This window comes from Scatophagus argus, chromosome 13, assembly GCF_020382885.2.
Source record: "Scatophagus argus isolate fScaArg1 chromosome 13, fScaArg1.pri, whole genome shotgun sequence".
In the NCBI taxonomy this organism is placed as follows: Eukaryota; Metazoa; Chordata; class Actinopteri; family Scatophagidae; genus Scatophagus; species Scatophagus argus.
Window position 1 is genome coordinate 15,917,781 of NC_058505.1, and position 22,530 is coordinate 15,940,310.

Consider the following 22,530-nt stretch of genomic DNA (forward strand, 5'->3'; position numbering starts at 1 on the left):
AGACGTTGCGCTACACATTCAAAAATATGGAGATACAATGCAGTGTATTGTTATAATCTATTGTAATTTATTTACATACTGCAAAGCTGGTAGGATGCTACAAAAGGTTGTCTGAATGTTAAAAATCCATTTATAGGGGCTGGATTTTAACACAAAACTATGGACAAAATTATGCAAAAGAAGTTTCAGTTTCAGTGCTATTTGTCTCTCTTAGTTCATGTATGAGTGGTTTCTCACATTCTTCTTCTTCTTCCCTGTTTCTCCTCAAGCCAGGAGTAACAGAAATATGTGCTCCATCATTCCCTCTGTGTGAGGGTGTTTTGACTGCCAGCAAAGAAATATGAAGCAAATTCCTCCTCTCCAATGCCAGGCTTTACGCCATATATTATGCACTCTACAGGCAAATATTGTGAATTGACTCACCTCTTCTCTGTGACTGTAAATCCTACTCATCCTTTTTTATATCCAGTATATGTACATAAAGTACATATGTACACATACTGTACATTAACAGATCTAAAACATATATGTCAACCTTAAATTTGTGAAAAGCTCTGAATCATCAGTTGTCTTTGTGCCAGCAGCATAGTTTCAATAAAATGTTTCCCTCCATAAATCGGAGACTAAAAGGAATACAGCAGTATGGTATCTGTGTGGGGGTGGGGAACTAATCTGCAGGACAATAACATGAGGTTGCTAGGGATGTGAGCACAGTGGCAACACTGATAAATATGTGCTGGACCTGTTGGCATTGTGTAATTGCTTGGATACTGCCACACAAATGGCAGCAAGCTTTATAAACTGCCTTAGCAACAGCAGTCCTGCCTTTTCATTTACTGTGAAGAAGAAAGAAAATAGGAGATTGGTAGCTACATCTAAGGGAAGAACGAGAACATGAAGATCTCCTTTTTTTAAAAAAAAAAAAGACAAGAAGTGAAGCTATGATAATAACTGAATATTAGAAGATTATTATTTTTACTTGAAAATGTAATACTTCCTTGTGACACCCTTTTGCACATGTTCATGCATAGATGATTAACTCTTAACGCTCTACTTGTAATTACAGATGTTTGTAATTTCACAAGATAAATGCATCTCTCACACAGATATAAAGTATTATATAAAAATGTGTACACTATATATGAAATAACAGCAGTTCAAATACTGAGGCTCACCAACTTAACCTAACAGCTGTTACACATTTGAGCTACAAATTACCCCACATGCATCATTAACACGATGTGTTATGACTGTGAGAGTGAACGACAGAGAAAGAGAAGAAGAGTGCAAGAGAATAGACTGCAGCTCATCTTCACTGCCTGCTCAGCAAGACCTATTTTTAGATCCAGAGAAACAAAGAAGCAGAATTGTGTTGTTTCACCTCCAATGTAGTGGGTCTACTTGAAGACAGTGTGCACTTTTTGTAGTTATGTCTAGGCCCAACTTCAAATAAATACAAATGCCTTTCCATCTGCCCTTGAGCTGTTTTTTCTCATCTTGCTATATTTGTGCATATTTGTCTTTTCTTGCTGTCTTACTGTATGCAAAGGGGCCTGTTAGGGTTAGAAATCTAAAGTCAGTGTATAATTAAAGGGAAAAGCTTCTGAGCTTTGAGGCAGGAAGGAGCTTGTCTTGTTTTGTACTGTACTGTACTCTTTGGCTATCACCAGATGAATCTTGGAGGAGCCACTGAATCTAAATTGATGAGCAGTGCACACTTCCAGCACAATCTGATCTGATGCTATAAGGGACAGACTTTCATGATCACATGCACTAAGTTTGATGAGCAAAAGAATACAGCCAAGATGGCTCATTAAGTGAGGTCTGCAAAGGAAAATCCCCCAGCTGGTCAGGCCACAACTACTGTCTTGGAAATCACAGCCAGAAGTCATGGCATTAGAAAACAGCTCACCAGCCTCTACAGATGATTCTCAAAATAAACACATTTCATGTGGGTGTAGCATAAAAAAACAGAACCTTTTAAAAATCTGAAATGAAAAGTAAAGAATGAAGACAGCAGATATTTAAGCATTTTGTCCATTTCATGTGGCACCTAGAAATTAACGACAAAAGTGTACAGTGTTCTTTCTCTCTGGATCAAATGAACAGGCGCTTGATGGGTTTAAAAATAAAATATATGACAAAGGTGTAAGAGATGAACATGACACAGAATGGTTTGTATATTTATATCCAACACACCAAATGAACTGGCATTTTCAAGGTATTTATCCACACCGACAAACATATTTTCAAATGAAGTTGCACATTTACACTTACATTTACATTAATTTTATTATTTATAATTCCAAAATAAAAGCATCATTCTGAAAGAAAAAGTATGCGATATGATATGTTGCTGTTAATCATAGGTGCCCCTGAGTATATCTTTCACCATTTTCTGAAGTTGCAGAGACACCTTGTGGCAAGACGTGGCATTTTTTTTTCTTGTCATTGTGCTTGAAGCAGTGGTCTTCAAGTTGCCTATACATACATTTGTGGCATGGAAAAGCAGAGGTGTTTGAAATAACTGCTCCTGAATTCCTCTGTGGATGGACAGCAGGGCCTGTAACAAACATAGCAATCGGCCCACGGTCAAGCCATTCAGAGCCAGTTATTTGGAGGTACAGTGGAAATACATTGTGCTGGACCAACTCATTTTAAGCATGGCAGCATTGTACAGGGAACTCATATTACTAACACAGGTATGGTAGGCATTCTGTTCACTCGGGGTAAGAGTTTAAATAAGAGGTAGCCAGCTGCTGTTCCTGGGAGCCCAGATCTCTCTGGAGAGCCACTACTGACAGTTGTAGACCAAAGTCTGGATTATCATAACAACACAGCGACAAGAGGTAGGACTTCACAGGTTGTACATATTACCACTGCTATTGAAATGCAGCACACTCTAGTCACACACAAAAGCTGGGGCCTATTGTAATTTGGATGTGCAAATACAAGAGATTATTAAAGGGACCAAAGAGAAACAGTGAGACTGTGAACACAGAGAGAAAAGACCATGTGCTCAGAAATGATCCAGGCCACAGCAGAGACTCAACACACAGCACATAGCTGGGAATACAAACAAGTACATACATGTGAAATGGACTCTTAAGGCTTTAAACACAGAGCAACAATGTGGGCTTTTTAGATTGATCTGAATATAAGATAGCTTTACGAATGTCTCAACATTCAGTCTCTTTTCCTACCGAGCGCCTTGAAGACTCTTAACTGGATAATAATAATGATGAGGAACAACAGCACCGTAACTGCAAAACACACAATTACGTGCTTTCTGAATGGGTGACGGGTTCTGATATTGGGTACAATAATATAAACTGCACGTACAATATGCATGAGACATGTAGTTTCTAAGTTTTACTGCTCCACTCACACCGTCCATAGGCTGTGTGTGCACCTCAGGTAAGTGTTTACTGTTCTGTTATGTCTCTGTGAGGTGCTGTGCCACGGAGCATGTGACTTTTTGAAGGCCCCAAACACTACATGACACCTGACAGTCAAGAAAGCAATAATCACTGGAAGGACAAAGCAAAAAATACATCCTGTGACATTCTTCATCAAAGAGCGTGTCGATAGCTGGCCAGGTTTTAAATTACACTGTGCAGTTAAGCATGCAAAATGAGTAAACACCTACTGAGGCAAAATTTGCAGGATCAAAGCTGAGCCCTCAGACCCAGTATCTATATGTTACACATATCTTTATTCCACTTTTATGATGATCAACCAATATCAGCTCAGTGAAAGTTACGAATAGTCATATAAGATCAAAGAGGGATTAAGAGTCAAAGGGCTCCTTCTACATGGGAGCAAGACACCCAGACTGAAAGAGACCAGCAATGATACAAAACGACTACAAATGGCTTGCTTTTTTTGTTTCGTACTTGCGTTGTGTCTTTTCTGTCTGTGGTCAGTTATCATCTCTTCTATGTCTTTTACATCTCTTTGTGGCCATTTTATTTGTGGTTGATTTGTGTCTTTCCACATTTCTGTGTAGTTTTGTGTGTCCCTGTGGTCACTTAGTGGGAATTTTGCTTCTCTTTGTGGTCATTTTATGTGGCCACGTCTCTTTCATGACATTCTGCAGGCAAAGCAAAATTCTCAGGTGCTGAAAAACTGCAGCTGAGCATCAGTAATTAGTTCATACTTGGATAAGATACCAGCTGCCCAGGGGCCCTCTGACCCCTTGGGCATCAGTGCCTGGTAGACCTGCTCAGAAATCCATTCATGTACTTGCTCTATAGTTGTGAATGTGGTCTCTCTTATGCCATTTTGATTTATCACTCATTTATTCTTTCTGAGTGCTTCAAGATGAGAGAGAGGCGGCTGGATGGACCAAGGACACACTAATAAAGAATGTAGTGTTTGGCCGATCTGGTCCTATCTGCCTCTGGCTCAGAATTTGTAGTTCATTAAACTGATAATAGGAGAATCTGGAAAATATGTCCCTGCTGGAATAGGCAGTTTCACACTAGTGAAGCTGCTCAGACACACAAGGACTGTTTCCCTCCTGTGTTTCATGTGCTGACACTGTAGGATGAGCTTTTTAAATAAGTGATGTGCAGGCGGACACACACAAATCAACAATTTTTAAGTTAGTATTTGTCATTCAGGACCATTATTCACAATGACATAGTTTCTGATTCAGTTAAGTGTTCAGGTTTTGTTGATCTTTACTGAAATGAACATACTTTTTTATTTCCTCAAATCCACAATTTTTTTTTATTTAATTTTTTCTAATTGAGAAAATCCTGTTGTTCAGAAATTTGTAGAAAACACTTGTGAATTGTAGAAATTATATGTTTTACATGTTGAGCACTTTGTTGCAAACAATTTAAACATGTTTTCTTGTTTTGTTTTGTTTCCTTTTTGTTTTGTTTTGTTTTTTTCATGTGAAGCTAACTTGAAGGGCCCACAACTATGAGACTGGCTGTCCCAGATGTCATTGAGGACAGTGTCACTGTCCATTCCTTATAAGTTATTAGGTAGGAAGTCACCAGCCATTTGCAAGTCCAGCCTACATGGAGCATGAGGTACAGCTACCAACAAATACAACGCTCTCAAACTGGTTCAAAAGTTGTAGCTTGACTTAAATTTGGTAAAAGGTGCAAGGCGGTCTTTCTGAAAGTGCGTGCGTGTGTCCATGTTTAGGTGAAATCAATACAGCTATGTGTGGAACTTGAAGCACTCAAGAGCCAATGGTCAGTGTGCTTTTACGGAGGAGAATAGTTTTAAGACAGAGCAGAAAATTTATGTAAGCGTGACTCTTTCTTGCAGGTGGGTGAGCATGAAAAACTGTGTGAAATGCTTCAAGGAAAGCATGAACCTAAATAATATTTTTAGTTTGCTTCATTTTCCTTCTGTCACACTTGGGTTGCCTCTCAGCAACATTTCCCCTAAGCAGCTGGGAATGTAATACAGTGAGGAAATTACTCATCTAAGAGGAACTTGTTGGCTGGTTTTCTAACTCTGCTCCTAGCACTCTTTCAAAGCTGTAATCCCACATAAAATGAAAGCAGCCTGCTTATTGTGCTTACATGTAAGATGTCTTAATGTGGTAATAGAAACAGAACAATATACGTCCAACAATATATCTGATCCATTCTGTACTGATTATTCATCTGAAGGGGAGTAAACAGACAAAATAATACAATGATCTGATTGTTGATTACCAGTTGAATGATTGGAATGTCTCATTTGATTTTGATTCATGATGAAGGACATTTCTGAGTTTGACAAGGCAGTGACAAGACTGCTTTATACAACTGAATGATCACATATAACTAACAACATGGCCGAGGAAGTGCATTAGTTCTGAATTATGTTTTTGAATAAATGCCTGGCAATCTCAGGAGTAGGTTTGCATCGACCCTCACCTTAAGGCTAACCTCTGGGTGACCCAAAATAAATAACTCATAATGTCTACCTTGCCCATTCATTTGCATCTGAACCAAGGCTAATGTCATTTATGGGACCAAAGCTGCATGCGTAGAATTGAATGCTGTGTTTTCTGCAAATAGGACCAACAGAGAGCAAGAGGAGGCACATACAAAGTGTTGTTGTCGTGCCAAGAGAGCGCCCAATGACTTTGTGTTGACAGCAGAAGTGTTCAGGATACAGCAGGTAGGTTTTTTTATGAGTGCCTCATCAGCATTAACACCTTTCATCTGCGGCTATCTGTCATGTTGTTTACCCTTTGTAGCGTTTCTTTGTGTTCAAAATGAAATGTTTACCTGGTGGAGAGGATTATATCAGGAGTGCTTCCTGTCCCAGCACAGCATAATACTCACCTAACGAGAAACTGCTGTTTGCAGGGTTAGTTAGAGGGACATAATATTTCTTTTGTACAAAACTGGGCATATTTACAAAGCATTGAGTTTGACAGCAAATATGCACCAAAGGTACAGTATGATTTGTCATCTTACAAATTTGCTCTGTAACTGGTGACTTGGGATTTTTGTTATGTTTATGAGCCTGGTAGTGAAAGTGTACTTGGGCATAACAAAAAATTAAGTGTTATACTTCAAGACAGCTGAACATAAAACTGGCTATAATTCACAGGTCTTTTCAGCAGTCTTACCGTTCTGCTTCAGCAAGCAAAGGAGGACGTGGCTCATCAGGAAAAATGTTCTTTGTGGCAGGGGCCAAAAATGCGGCAGGTTCAGGCGGGGGAAATGAAAGGAGGTAACACGTTCATATCAGTTCAGCCTTAAAAATGACTTAAAATGAAAATGGAAAGACGGTGAATGTGTCTTTTACATGCCATGCACTGTAATGGTTCCTGATTTTCATACTGCTGTTTTCTGTCATCGAGGTCTATCTACCAGAAATTCCGTGATGTAGATTTATTAGACAAGAAGAAAACAGTAACAGCTCTAAAGCCCGGTGAAGATCGGGCCATTCTCCTGGGACTTGGAATGATACTCTCTTCAGTCATGATGTACTTTGTCCTGGGGATCACTATATTACGCTCCTATGCAGACAGGTACAGGCCTGGTGTTAGAAATGTTCTCTCTCTCTCTCTCTCTCTCTCTCTCTTTCTCTCTCTCTCTTTTTGCACCTTAAAAAGGAGATAACTGATATTTCTGTCAGAAACATGTTTTATTTATCAGATATACTTGTTGAGAAAATACTTCAGAGTCCTCTCATCCTAAATGTTTCACAAATGAATCCTTTTTGAAATTATACACCAAGCCGAGTTGATTTCATACCATGAGAGCCCAAAAATGTTTTCTGTTTTTTTTTTTTTCATTAAATTGGATCTTCATTTAAATGTCAACACAGTGTGTGGACTGAGGAGGGTGTGTGTGTTGTACTCAACTCCACGGTCACAGCAGACATGAACTGTTCCTACAACTGTGGGTCAGACTGCTGGAGAGTCTCCAAATACCCCTGTCTGCAGGTCTATGTGAGCGTCAATAACACAGGCCGTGTCAGCCGTTTATCTCACGATGAAGAGACCCAGGACAGCAGCTCTGAAGTGAGTACAGTGCCAGAGGGAAAATAATGAGAATTACTGAACCATTTCAAATGTTGACAACGGCTGTCAGATGTTGGCCTGATTATACACTTACCCTGCTCCCGATTCAGAAAATGTTAGTCGATAGGATTTGGAATTTTTCCTGGTCAAGCTGAATGATGATACATGAAGGGTGATGTATTCAATTTTGTAAAATAAAAGAAACTTAAACCCTTCATCAACAGGACAAAAAGTGTGACCAGCTGATTGCTCTTAAGATAATCTCAGTGTCCTTCAATCCTGTCCTTGCAGTGTTTCTATGTGCCCAGGTGCCAGAAGGACAGCATGGCCATGCATGTCATGATTATGAACATCTCTGAGCGTCTGAAGGTGAACAAGCAGGTACCGTGTTACTACGACCCCAATGAGCAGCAGGATGCTGTTCTCCTGACCCGCCTGTACGACCATGGCGTCCTTTTCCATTCACTGCTGTGGCCCTCCTGCATGCTCACAGGAGGGGTCCTCATCATTGTGATGGTGAAGCTCACACAGTACCTCTCCAGGCTGTGCGAAGAGATAGGGAAGATCAAAAGGTGAAATACGTGCAGCTGCAGCTGTAACAACCAGGCATATGATGGGGAATGATGGACATATGACATGAAAGGGATAGTTTGAACCAAAACAACCTTACTGTGATCTTTTGCCAACTTTCCTCTTTGACATTTGGAACAGCTGACTTTCACCCCGGATTGAGGACATAACTATTTATCAATGTGAACTGAATGTTCAGGCATGTAATTGGGTGTTACATGAACAACTATGACCAGATTTTGCATGGTGTTGAAGCATTATAAAACATTTAATGTGTACTTGTTCACATGTTTTTTTTTGCACTTACAATCTTAAATATGATATATTGCCACCATGTTCTTTATATGTAATGATATGACAATACCATCCTTTATTTAAATCAACAGGGGAACATACTGCTGTCCAAAAATGTTCTGTTTGTGGTTGTTAAATCTGAGTAATGTGTCAGTTTTGAGAACTTTCACAAACTTTACCACAGTTTGATAATCATTTGTGACTATTTTCTGATATGATGTTCTTATTGATCTCAGTGACCAAATAATGTGTGTAGGTCTCTCACAATGACATGTCTTCAATGAGTGATGATAAGATATACTTAATCTGACATAATTTCCCATCTGTCGTGATGTTGGAATAACTATTCTGAGAAATTTAGCTCACCAAAACACAATGAACATATAAAGGACTAGTATTTAAAGTATTTGCACATTCTCTGACAATTTGTTGAGATGTTATAATATAATGTATACTTGCAGATATTGCAGACTGTATAGAAAAACATGCCAAGACTTACAACATAATGCTTAAAGTTAAGGCAAAATGTATTTTTCTTGAGTTCCCTCGTCAACACTGCAACCACTGGATCTTCTAAAATAGCTATTTAATGCTCCCATTGTGGTGATTTTGTAATATGGTTGTTTGTGGTAACACACTGTGGCCCTAAAGCTTAAACTAAAAATGATTATCTCCCCGGGCTAGTCCTTTTAGAGAAATCACATATGCCAGCCAAGGCTGCATTATCTTTCAGAAAAGGGTTTAGAAAGTTTTCAGCTGCATCAGACCTGACTCTGTGCTAGAATAGATGACCTTGTGTATACAAGGATGAATTTGCACATTTATAAGTTCAGACCATAACCACTGGACAATAACATTTATTATGTTGCAAATAATTTCTTCCTCTGCCCTTGGTCAGGGGAAGTTTCGCTCTAAATTTCATATAATTTTACGTTTGGTGTAAAGATACTCTATTCTTCTCTGTTCGAATTAGAAGCAATAAAATACAACATACAACAGAGTGAATGAAACATATCTATCATCTATCTATCAGTACATGGCGATGAAAGAATTTGCTTTGGGCTCAGCATGACTCTCAATGGGAGAACAACTTGGGCACCGTTTTCTCGTGCTCTTCCATGGCATTTAATATCACGGACATGGAACTGCAACTGTTTTAATGTCTTGAGGAAAACAGTAAACAAGCGGTTTCCCTTCAATTCCCTGGTCTCATCTCATGACAAATTGCTTTCTCCACCATCTAACTGTGTGGGAGGGCGGTCCATGATGATGAGCCTGCTAGCAGCCCTCGAGCAGGCTAGTTGTGTTGAGCTAGCGCGCTACCAAACTGTGTACTGTGTTTTCGGAACAGCACGATGAAGAACATCATGAAGTATTATAGACTTATTTTACTACAACATATTTACAACATCACGGATTGCTAGGGGCGTTTTTCTACACTAGAACGGGTCTGTCACGACCCCCCAGTATCCCCGTATGGATGGACTAACATTAGGGCTAGCACCTCTGCTTGAGACTTCCCGAGCGGGCACGAATGGGATTCATCCGACTAGCAGCTGCTAATAGCTGTGCTGGCTGACTAGCTTCCCAGCTAACCGCTAATCTGACAGAGGTAGCTTTATATTTGTTTTTTCTTCGTGTTTTGCTGTTTGTTCGCTTTTACTGTTAACCGCAGTCAGTTACCCAGTTACTCATACGACAAATTACTGTGTCGCACCCCTTTATTCTAGTATCGTCAGACTAGCACTAGCTTATTAATCAGTCGAGGTTTTAATATTATAGATGACATTGATCTGCTTAGTGAACTTGGCTAACGTGGTTAGCTCACTAGCTAAAAAAACGACACCTAACGTTAACTCTCCAAGCAGCTGTACAACACCAACTGTTTGACGTGACTGTAAAACAAAAAAAAGGCTAAAACCTGAACATTGTCAGTGTTAGTCGCACTTAACTGAAGTGTTGGTAATGCTTGTTAGCTAACAAGTTTGTTTACATGATTTTGAAGTCCTTTCATTCGACATCCCTGGACGTTTATTAGTGCATTGCTGTCTCTTTGAGTTAGCCTGAGTTATTTTAATACCAACTTACTAAAGCGAAAGTTTTTATCACAGATTTTTGTGTCTCTGATGTGATGACAAGTTACGATATCGTTGGCTAGTTTCTTACGTTATCGAAATGCGTGACGTTTTAATTACTGCATTAATTACGTATTTAATTTATTGCATCGTTAAAGTTAACCTGCTCAGTTGTCATGAACGTGCTGCTATTACTCGTCTTACCAAACAGATTGAAAGTCACTATACATAATGGCTATGCGCCATTCGATGAACTCAGAAACACTGAGATAATATCCAGTGATGCTATAGGTATTTACGTGCTATGTACCGTTAATTACTCAAGTCTTTATAAACATTTTTGGAATCCATGTTAAACTGGGATACGCCCAGGAGTGTGTATTTAGCATTTCTGTATGCGGTTACGATGCAACTCTACTATCAATTAAACAAACTTTGTACCACATACGTTTTGCATTTTGTGCACAGGTCAGTCTTTCTTATATAATAATCTTGTTTCCTTCTTTACAGTTGATTGACATTACTCCTCTGATAATTACCAGGCTCTGAAAAGAGCGGATTTGCTGGCACAGCCATGCCTCCCAGGCCCTCCTCAGGAGAGCTATGGGGGATGCACTTGATGCCCCCCAGCATCCTAGTAGACTGCCTTCTGCCAAATGGCATGATTCTCACGTTGGAGTGCCTCCGGGAGGCCACACTGATCACAGTCAAGCATGAGCTTTTCAAAGAGGCCAGGAAGTACCCTCTTTACCATCTGCTGCAGGAGGAGAGCTCCTACATCTTTGTCAGTGTTACTCAGGAGGCAGAGCGGGAGGAGTTTTACGACGAGACAAGGAGGTTGTGCGATCTCAGGCTCTTTCAGGCCTTTCTCAAAGTCATTGAGCCAGTAGGCAACAGAGAAGAGAAAATTCTCAACAGAGAGATAGGTATGGTTCTTGAATTATTATACAGTTCAACAACTTTGCAATGTCACTACCTACAGCATGGGGAAGGATTAACATAATACAGTTGGCTTTAAATATTGTGCTCTGTGTTCCACTGCATTATGTAAAGGCTCCCAAAAATCTGAATAAAACATTTGCATTGAAGGACACATAACAAATTTTCATTAAGCACTTGTTTTCTTTTTAGGTTTTGCTATTGGAATGCCTATATGTGAGTTTGATTTGGTGAAAGACTCAGAAGTACAGGACTTCAGAAGGAACATTTTAAATGTTTGCAAAGAGGCTGTGGACCTCAGAGACAGTAATGGACCCCACAGTAGAGCTTTGTATGTATATCCTCCCAATGTAGAATCCTCTGCAGAACTTCCCAGGCACATCTATAACAAGCTAGATAAAGGTAAGTTTTTTTTTACTATGGGTAGAAACAGTTTAGTGTAAATAGTTAATTCAGTAATTCATGTGCAAACATTCACATTTTTGCTGTTTACACATTCTCTCTGTTTCAAAAATGGTAGCACAGTTCTTCAGTTCAATCTTTTGTTCTCTTTCCCTCAGGTCAAATCATTGTGGTCATATGGGTTATTGTGTCACCCAGCAATGACAAGCAGAAGTATACCCTGAAGATCAACCATGACTGTGTGCCAGAGCAGGTGATTGCCGAAGCCATCCGTAAGAAGACACGTAGCATGCTGCTCTCCCAGGAACAGTTGAAGATGTGTGTGCAGGAGTATCAAGGAAAGTACATCCTCAAAGTCTGTGGCTGTGATGAGTACTTACTGGAGAAATACCCTCTGAGTCAGTACAAGGTAATCTATTTTAATCTTAGGCTAGCTGCATCTTACGCTTTTGTGGTTAGGGGCGAGATTTACTTCACATCAAATTATCATCCAACTCAGTTGTGCTTGGTATTCATGACCTGAAATAAAATTTATGAGAAAATGTTCTGATTCAAAAATATACTGTAAACATCATGGTTTGTAAGTACAAAGTATTGAATGTTTCAGTCATTGCTAGTGTGTAATTGTAAAATCCAGCAGTTTACATGTGGGAGGATAAACTTGTAAAATGAATGATTGGCTTCAAAATGTCGCAGTAACAGCTACTTCAAAATGTCACTTTATTTGTCCTCAACAGTACGTGCGCAGCTGTATCATGCTGGGACGGATGCCCAACTTGATGCTAATGGCAAAAGACAGCCTGTATTCACAGCTGCCCATGGACAACTTCACCATGCCATCTTATGCAAGGCGAATATCCACAGCAACGCCCTACATGAATGGGGAAACAGCCACCAAGTCTCTATGGACTATCAATGGAACGCTGAGGATCAGGATACTGTGCGCCACTTACGTCAATGTCAACATCAGAGACATTGACAAGGTACACATGCAGTAAATTGATGCAGTGCTGTGACTCCATCTTATTATATTCAAAGAGTTTCTGCTTTTTTTCTGGTTTGACTAAAATATGTTATGGTTCTAATGTCTCATCTTCAGTACCTTGGAAGTTATTACAAGATGATGCACAGTGACCTTCATTTCATGCAATCAGTAATGCAGTGAAATATATCTTTATCACTTGATGGATTAGTATATAAATCCATTGTTTTTATGGCTGTTATAGATCTATGTCAGGACTGGGATATACCACGGTGGAGAGCAGTTGTGTGACAATGTCAACACCCAGCGTGTGCCTTGCTCGAACCCCAGGTAGTCCACAGTGAATAATAGCAGTTCAGACTCAGAATTTCCTTCAGCTTTGCAACAGGAATGTGATTGATTAAGCTAATGGCTTGTTCCCTGTTTATTCCAGGTGGAACGAGTGGCTCACCTACGACATGTACATTCTAGACATCCCCCGTGCTGCCCGACTCTGTCTCTCCATCTGCTCTGTGAAAGGAAGGAAGGGAGCTAAGGAGGTTAGCAGTGAATGGAAAATTTGTTTCTTGCTTGATTTGACGTCATGCATGGTTACTTGAAAGTAACGTGATGCATTTAAACACTGCAACAAACACTGTTTGAGCATCCTGTTTTTGTCAGAAATAAATTGAAAGAGCAACTGATGTATCTGATTGCAGTGCAGCAAACTGGCATTTTTTTTTAATGAGGAAGTCAAACAGTAATTGGCCTTTTTCCATTAGACTATTAATATCTATGATCTGCTTTCTTGGTGTGCACAACCTGAGTAGTTTTCCACATGCAGAGCACATCAAAATAAGTTGATTATTTAGTTGTAGAGCTGGAGGTGAGCAGCCTTTCATCTGCAGCTCATCGCGCCTCTTGTTCATTACTCTCTGCAGTAGATAAAACTGAGCCATGGTCTTTAAGTGCAGATGCATTGTTTCATGAACAGTCGCTGTTAGCAATAACTTCAGTAACACTTGGGTTTCTTTTTTTTTGGCTTCACAATAAAAGCCACTCAGTTTCACTAGTTGAGTACCTTTAGTGTGAAACAGCAGCAGTACAAAATGTTTGGTTTGCATCAGCAGTAATGTAATACTGAATCTGAAACTGTCCGTGGGACAGTGAGGCTGATGTCTTCAGCATACAACAGCAACTGCATATAAGAGTTACACTGGATTACTTACATGCATCAATACCCTGAATCTAGCTCTAGAATGGTGGACTCCACTGTTAACAAAAAAACAAGTGTATAGAAATGCAGTTACACTATGTAAATACATCAAATGGCTACTGCCAAAAAATACCCAATGTTGACCATAAATCTGAACGGGTTCAATTTCATGAAAATGTAAGAGGTTATATTCAAATGTTATGTTCAGTTTCACTTGTTCTCATTTCTTGTTTGTTTTATTGGAATCAAAGTTAGCAAAGTCGGTTGATGGTTAAGCATGGGAAATAAACAACTTCCCTGTGTTCTGTGCTGCACCTGTCTGTTTCATAGCCCTGAGCAGTTGCCTCGCTAATCTTTTTCTTACGCATCATCTTCCTGGTATTTTTCTGCAGGAGCACTGTCCCCTCGCCTGGGGCAACATCAACCTGTTTGACTACACCCACACACTAGTGGCAGGAAAGATGGCTCTCAACCTGTGGCCTGTCCCACATGGCCTAGAAGACCTGCTCAACCCTATCGGTGTCACAGGCTCCAACCCAAACAAGGTGAACAGCAAATGTCAACGTGAACATAATGTATCTACCTATAATATTCTAATATTATAGAGCAAATAGTGGTTTGATGAAGAGATTCCAAATTGAAACAGACATTGCTCTCCTTTGTCTTGTTACCAGCAAACAAACCAGCAAACAAAATGCAAAATTGCAGATGTCAGAAATCTGAGAATTATAATAGAGTTTAAGATACACATGTCGTCAGAGAGTTCTCTTGGTTACGTGGACCAGAATGGACCGCCCATAAACTCTAAGAAGATAGAATATTGTGGAACAATACATAATCTTTTTCCCAACATTTTAAGCTTTTTAAGTAGTATGTATTATGCTTGTGCCTGACCTCTAAGCCTCATGACCCAGTTTTCATCGAACTGGTAACAACCTGTAGAGTTTCAGAGTTGGATTTAAGGTGGCTTAGTTTGATCAACCAAGCGTCATATCCTGCTTAATTAATCGCTCCTTGGCACAAGTCCTTCTTTTTTTTTTTTTTTTTTTTTTTTTGGATAACAGTATTCACCTTGAATGACCTTTCTCCTTCCGCGGCTTTCTAAACATGCAGGAAACACCTTGTCTCGAACTGGAGTTTGACCATTTCAGTTGCCCTGTCAAGTTCCCCGATATGACCACCATTGAAGACCATGCAAACTGGAATATATCCAGAGAGCTTGGCTTTAATTACTGCCACACTGGTTTGGTAAGATAACAAGCATTCATTTTATTTTTTTACATCATGTGTTTTGTTCCATTTCCACCCCATGTGGTTCTGATATTGTTGTTGAGTTTATTTTTTTTAAAACTACATGTTCCATATCTGATATCATAGAGTAACAGACTGGCACGTGACAATCCCCTGACTGACAGTGACAGTGAGCAGCTACGCCAGGTGTGTAACAGAGACCCGCTATCTGAAATCACTGAGCAGGAGAAAGACTTTCTATGGAGGCACAGGTAATATGTGTGTGAACTTGTATATCGTTATGTGGGAGTTTTGTAATGTAGATGTCATGAAACTTATAACTAGCTTATTCTCTTCCCAACCTATTTTAGACATGACTGCCACAATATGCCAGAGATCCTTCCCAAGATCCTCCTGGCTGTGAAATGGAACTCCAGAGATGAGATTGCACAGGTAGGGTCAGGTTTCTCCTGCTGACGCACCTTTATTTTGAAGGTCATCGTAGAAAATATACATGTGCCTGTTGTAAGTCATTATAGAAATGAAAGAGCTCAGCTGATATTTATATAGCTAGTGCACACTGTCTCATGCATTGTACAGTTGATGACGGGAATACTAAAATATGCGTCAGTATTTAGTTGGTGGGCTTTTTTTTTTTGTTTCACAATAAAAGATTTCTAGGGCAGTGATAAGAGTAGCAGTAGCAGATTCTTTTTCCATTTCAGATGTATTGCCTTCTGAAGGAGTGGCCTGCCATCAAGCCAGAACAAGCCATGGAGTTGCTGGACTGTAACTTCCCCGATCCAATGATAAGAGAGTTTGCCGTAAAGTGCCTTGAGAAATACCTAACCGATGACAAACTCTCACAGTACCTCATTCAGCTGGTTCAGGTGTGTTGCATCCTCATCTAGCTTTACATACAGTTTAAGTGAATTTTGATAAAGAGGTTGATGTTTCAGTTTGATTTGCAGTGGTAGTGTTTTTTTGATTGTGCAAATAATAATGTTTTTATGGGTTTTTATGGTATTCTCTGTGTTCTCTATGCCCAGGTTCTAAAGTATGAGCAGTACCTTGATAACCCACTTGCACGCTTCCTGCTGAAAAAGGCATTAACCAATCAAAGGATAGGGCATTTCTTCTTCTGGCACTTAAAGTGAGTTACTTTGATTGTCACTTAACTGTCTCTAAATGGTCTTGAATTCAAGGAAGTTCAGTGATAATAGCTTATATCAGTCAGTGTGTTTGTATGGAGGCAGGACACAAACAGCCTCTTAAAGTTATCTCTTTGTGTTGCCTACATGTGAACAGGTCAGAGATGCACAACAAGACAGTGAGCCAGCGGTTTGGCCTGCTGCTGGAGTCATACTGCCGGGCCTGTGGCATGTATCTGAAGCACCTGAGCAGACAGGTGGAGGCCATGGAGAAACTCATCAATCTCACTGACCTCCTCAAACAGGAGAAAAAAGATGAGGCACAGAAGGTAATCTGACAGTCAGCAGCTGTTAATTGCAGTCCACTGAATTGTTTAATCTTGACGGCGTCTGAACCAATCTGGCCACAGATTGGCCACAATATAATAGGGTGTTTGGCTGTTTTTTGTTTTTTTTTTCCAGTTTACTAGCAGCTACTGTATATTTCAAATAGACTTGGCCAAGTTGTCTAAATAAACTAATTAATCCTTAAGGTAACAGTTGTAGATTAATAAGGGAGAGTTTTGAGTAAAAGCTGTTACCTAAATAAATGGCTGCAAACAAAGGCCAGTATGACTTGTAATAATGTTGGCATAGTACATTGAGCGTAATCTTTGTTATGCTAAGCTGTTAAGTTGCTGTTAATGAAAGTAAACACTTGTAAGTGTTTCACAAAAAAGCTTTCTAGGGCAGTGAGTGATAAGGGCAGCAATAGGAGATTAATGCATTTCAGAGCACGAATATAATGCCCTCAAATACTATGTTCCTTTAAAATATGTAAACATGTAATTACTCTTGGCTCACAAGTAACAATGAATTTAACATGGAAGTACAGACTACAGGTAACATTAGTATATGACCAGGCAAATCCATAAGGTAGCCAGCTAATTAGTGAATTCACTTAATAACTACTGTAAATACACAGTTATCAAATCAGTATCTCTCATTGGCATTAAGCTACAGCTACACAGCACACAGTGTTTCTTTGTGAAGCATCATCTTCTCTTTATGGGAGGTAAATCATTTTGCTGACTGAAAACAACAAGAAATAGGCTGCCCATGCTGTCATGTAAAATGTGTTTTATTAACTGATACATATGTTTTTGTTTGTTAAGGTTCAAATGAAGTTTCTGGTGGAGCAGATGAGGAGGCCTGATTACATGGACGCCCTGCAGAGTTTCACTTCCCCACTGAATCCAGCACATCAGCTGGGAAACCTCCGGTACTTCAGCACTGTCTTATCTAACTCTCTGCTCTAAAATGGCTGCCTTTTATGTTTATTCCCTCTGAATGTGTCGTGCGTATCTCCTCTTTTTCAAGAAATAAAATACAAAATTAAATTATATGTATTAAAATAGCAGTGCTGTTGTGTGAATGGGCATGGTACTTACTGTTCTTAGCACATGGGCACATTTTACAGTAATTCTTATCCACATGACTCAGTTGGAATTATGTATATATTGTTTTGAGTCAGGACTCGTGAGGACAAAGTCACATTTACAGGAAGCTCTCAGTTTTTCTGCATATCAGTTTGTTTTTTTGTAAACTTATCCCTGTCTCTTAGCCTGGAGGAATGCAGGATGATGTCATCAGCCAAGCGACCTCTATGGCTTAACTGGGAAAACCCAGATATGATGTCAGAGCTGCTCTTTCAGAACAATGAAATCATCTTCAAAAATGGAGATGGTGAGTTTTGCCTGTGTTTTTCCCCTTGTATCCCTCATACTGCCTCTATCTGTGTCAGACTTGAAAGTGCACATGCTGAGCATGCAGCATAATTCAGTCCAAACCTGTAGGGTGCATGAAGGCTCACAAACACAACCTCATCTATGTACTTTATGCAGATTTCAGAAAGTGCAAGTCACTTTATGTGAATAATCCTTTTCCACAGCTGCTTGTGCATTTTGCAGAAACATCTGTGTCCAAACTGTCTTTGACAGCTCTGCTCCATAATGCATCATGGAATTGATCAAAGAGCAGCTAAGCAGTTAATAATCACCTTACTGTCATCCACCTCCTGGTCTCTTTCGGCTTCCACAGATCTTAGGCAGGACATGCTGACGCTGCAGATCATTAGGATAATGGAGAACATATGGCAGAACCAAGGCCTTGATCTCAGGTAGGCTCCTCTCTTCACCATGACAGCAAGGATGCAGGTGCACATTAACACGCACTGGGTGCTTTCTTGTTCTGCACTCCATACCTGAAAGCATATTAGTGGCAACCCCTGCCAGCCACCTTGAGTCATATAATATGAAGTCCATCACTGCCATCCTAATTATTTCTGCATCTCTTTATGATCTTGTCCTTCCTTTTCCAGGATGCTTCCGTATGGCTGTCTGTCGATCGGTGACTGTGTGGGTTTGATTGAGGTAGTGAGGAACTCTCACACAATCATGCAAATCCAGTGTAAAGGAGGCCTAAAGGGGGCACTGCAGTTCAACAGCCACACGTTGCATCAGTGGCTCAAGGATAAGAACAAGGGAGAGATGTGAGTGGCAAACACAGTGATTTATAGAGCTTTTCTACTTTTCTGTAGGGCGTAGAGGTGGTGTTAGCTCTAATAGAAACTGTAATGTGAGGACTAAATCCCCTCTTAGAATAAAGTATTTTCCATTTGCTTTATTTCTTAGGTATGATCAGGCAATAGATCTGTTCACACGGTCGTGTGCAGGCTACTGTGTAGCCACATTTATCCTGGGCATAGGGGACAGACACAATAGCAACATTATGGTCAAAGATGATGGACAGGTAAAGATTACATTTTTTTAACATCTTCTCTAAATTATTTTTTTTTTATTTCTTTCTCAAATAACTGTTTCATTTTTTTGTACTTTTCTTGTGTTTTCGCAGCTGTTCCATATAGATTTTGGCCATTTCCTTGACCACAAAAAGAAGAAGTTTGGGTACAAGAGAGAGCGCGTGCCCTTTGTGCTCACGCAGGACTTTCTGATTGTTATTAGCAAAGGAACTCAAGAGTGCACCAAAACAAGGGAGTTTGAAAGGTAACAACAACAGACTGATGTTTGCTGTCTTGGAATAAAATAAAAATTATCAGTTGCTTTTAAAACATACTAAAACCAAATCAAAATGGGAGCTGCAGTACTTCTATGGCACTATGAGAATGAACTTTTCACTATTCTGAGTGACAGGTTTGTGGAGTATCCACCTTTCTTCCATGCCCCTCTGCCTTTTTGTAATTGTGTTCCTTCTCCACCTTTAGGTTCCAGGAGATGTGTTACAAGGCGTACCTCGCAATCCGGCAGCATGCCAACCTCTTCATCAACCTCTTCTCCATGATGCTGGGCTCAGGGATGCCCGAGCTGCAGTCATTTGACGACATTGCTTACATCAGAAAGACCCTGGCCTTAGACAAGTCGGAGCAGGAAGCCCTGGACTACTTCATGAAGCAGATGAACGATGCTCACCATGGCGGCTGGACTACCAAGATGGACTGGATCTTTCACACAATCCGCCAGCACGCCATGAACTGAAATGACAGCCAAAAACAAGAGGGGAGTAAAGGAGTGTGGCAACAGCCGCACACTAGGAACCAAAAGAATGCCGAGAACGGAGCGAGGTATTTTCCCCAAACACATTAGGGCTTGGTTAATACTTTTGCCAGCTTGTGACTCTGAAACATCACCTGCTAGTGTGCCACTCAGTAAGGCTGCTGAGAAGGGCATGTTTCAGAGACATGATGCCTAAATTCTCCTGTTTTTACAGGTTTCTGAATTTCTTCTCCCTGCACTATGAACTTAAGAAGGCAGGGTGGAGTTCTAGTTCCCCGGTTTTCTTCATAGGAACTAAGCAAGTGTAATGGACCTCAACAATGTTAGCCTTCTTCATGTGAAAAAAACTATGGACAAATTTTTATTTGTCTTCTTTATATTTGTTTTTTTTTTTTGGTTAATTTCCTTCTACATCATCAGCATTAAGAAAAGAACATCACCATGTTCATCACCATGAGCACAACTGGCTTTTTTCTAATGATGAACTGACAGAGTATAACTGCATTATTTCCACTACCTATTTTGAACTGATGAAGATGGCGGAGATGGCGATGTAGCTGAGACAACATAAATGGGACAATGAGAGGCCTGGTGGATGCGCACAAAATCTCGATTATTCCCTAACGGTTAAAAAAAACCAAAAAAACCAATCACCAACACTCTTCATAAAAGACGGACAGTGGATGTGTTGTTTAACACTTAGCTAGCATTTAATTCTATTGGGACAGCTGAACTAGCAACTTATTTCTAGCCTACAGAAGACGCATCCTCAATTTAGAACTCACGTCAAGCCAGATAACTGACTTTTTGTACAGCAGTATATCCACAGACTTATATGCATTCAGTGCACATATTCCTTTTTCAGTCTGTTTTCTACTGAGCCAAAGTAATAGATGCGTATCCCCACTACTCAGCAGTCTTATTTGTATAAAAAAAAAATCACTACTATTCCAAGTCTCGTGTGTACTCATAGCACTGATCTCTGCAGTATTTGTTTTGTTTTATCTATCAGTATTATTCTGTCAGATGTTGACACAATGTCCATCATCCACCCCATGCTGTTGACTGGAGAAACACCTTCCTGATGGTTAGCTGTATAACATGTTATCAGCTCGTCTTTTAGTATTAGGCTGATAAAGGGGAAGAATGCAGGGGAAGAGGATGTGCAGTGTTCTATTTGTGTGCTGTGCTGTTACTCTATGCAATTTGTGATCCTACTATGTACTGTATACTGCAAAAAAGTTGATGTCAGAGTAAAGCAGAGAGAGAAATGCATCTCCCACAACATCCTAACACACAGTCAGTTGACTTTGTACAGTCAGTACATGAAAGAAAAAAAATGCTGCACTGCAACATAATCAGTCCACTTCTTCCCAACAAAAACAACTGTGAGAAACCTTTGGACCCTTTTTCTCCTTAATAGGTTTGTATTTGGAGCTTCAATCTAAGCCTTCCCATGAAATGTTTGAGCTGTTGAGTTTTGTACCTTTGTGCTTGTTCTCGATCACATGTACGACAGATACTTTAAGACTTCCTCCCTCCATACATTTGCCAAACGCTCCCAGATTGTGACATTCAGGTGAAGAAAAAGTAACCGAAGTGATTTTTTTTGTGACTTTCCAAGTGTCTTTTTTTCCCTCCTCTTTCCTGTGATTGTCACCCTTATGTCGTCCTGGCAGGATTGCTCACTGCACAGACACATACGTGGTCAATAAATGTTCTAGCTTTACCAAATGATACACAGTGGGGTGGTTTCCTGGACACTCAAGACTGTCTGAAAGTCCAAGTTTTGTTTTCTGTACGTGGGTGAGGACTTAAAGATGCTCAGGAAACCGATCCTACTGGGATGCATGTGCTTCTGTACAGGCTACAGAGCGTGGGCTGGTCCCAAACTAAGAAAACTAGACCCCAAACACTTCTTGGAAGAACTCTATAATTGATACTTTTTCCCTTTGTACCTGTTCTGGCTGTTTTCTGTTTCTCACACTGCATTATGCATGAGGTCCTTGAATATATGCTTTTTTTTGTTTGTTTGTTTGACCTGATGTTGTTTACTTGAATTTCATGTATAGAAATGACCTTGTTACTTGTGTGAGGTACAACAAAGTCTCAATGAAGGTAACAGATATTGATAACTGCTACTACATGTGCAAATGATTTCCTTGAATAACTACAGAGGTAATATATTTTTGTATTTGTAAATGTAAGCAAACTCATATATGTAACTGCTAACCAAAAAAGGAGGAATCAAGCATAACATGCACCATCCTCATGCTAAAGTAGACAGCTTCTAGTTGTTGAAATGATATGAATGACAAAGCAGAGGTGAATTGTTGAATGAAGGACAAGGAGTTGATGCTGTTGTCAAAGTATGATTTTTGCGTCAAGTGGAGATCTGTTGCCCTAAGTGGAAGTCTGTAAGCACAATAAGGAAGAAGAAACTACCCTGCATGTTTAAAAAGAACCAGACTCATATGTTAATTATCTATTCATCTGTATATATATCACAAAACCTTTACAAATACTTGTTTTAGTCATCTTCATATGAAAATGTCTGATTAAAAACTGTATGCATTCATTTATTGTACTGTTGAATAAAAACATTTCTCCCTATGTAATTAGATTTGCTTTTGGCATTTTTATTGTTGT

The 22,530-nt window shown here is 39.8% G+C and overlaps 2 protein-coding genes across 3 annotated transcripts; both read left to right on the forward strand.

The window, feature by feature from the left end:
- Positions 1 to 5,064: 5,064 nt before the first annotated feature.
- kcnmb2 (potassium large conductance calcium-activated channel, subfamily M, beta member 2) lies at positions 5,065 to 8,421 on the forward strand. The gene is made up of 6 exons (XM_046408923.1): positions 5,065 to 5,289; positions 6,033 to 6,135; positions 6,574 to 6,696; positions 6,827 to 6,997; positions 7,297 to 7,492; positions 7,784 to 8,421. The coding sequence occupies exons 3-6, from the start codon at positions 6,638 to 6,640 to the stop codon at positions 8,066 to 8,068; spliced, it is 711 nt and encodes a 236-aa protein (XP_046264879.1). The 5' UTR covers positions 5,065 to 5,289; positions 6,033 to 6,135; positions 6,574 to 6,637; the 3' UTR covers positions 8,069 to 8,421.
- Positions 8,422 to 9,593: 1,172 nt separating this feature from the next.
- Positions 9,594 to 22,499, forward strand: LOC124069567 (phosphatidylinositol 4,5-bisphosphate 3-kinase catalytic subunit alpha isoform). 2 transcript variants are annotated; one of them, XM_046408814.1, is made up of 21 exons: positions 9,594 to 9,968; positions 10,974 to 11,357; positions 11,563 to 11,772; positions 11,931 to 12,181; positions 12,510 to 12,755; positions 12,999 to 13,084; positions 13,188 to 13,293; positions 14,342 to 14,494; positions 15,063 to 15,197; positions 15,327 to 15,451; positions 15,551 to 15,632; positions 15,905 to 16,069; positions 16,229 to 16,332; positions 16,488 to 16,659; positions 17,485 to 17,591; positions 17,934 to 18,055; positions 18,410 to 18,488; positions 18,690 to 18,860; positions 19,003 to 19,120; positions 19,223 to 19,374; positions 19,593 to 22,499. In XM_046408814.1, exons 2-21 carry the CDS (start codon positions 11,006 to 11,008, stop codon positions 19,861 to 19,863), a joined length of 3,207 nt encoding a protein of 1,068 aa, XP_046264770.1. In that variant the 5' UTR covers positions 9,594 to 9,968; positions 10,974 to 11,005; the 3' UTR covers positions 19,864 to 22,499. The 2 variants fall into 2 exon arrangements, with proteins under 2 accessions (XP_046264770.1, XP_046264769.1); XM_046408813.1 differs by having other exon boundaries at positions 9,595 to 9,968; positions 10,942 to 11,357.
- Positions 22,500 to 22,530: the final 31 nt, after the last annotated feature.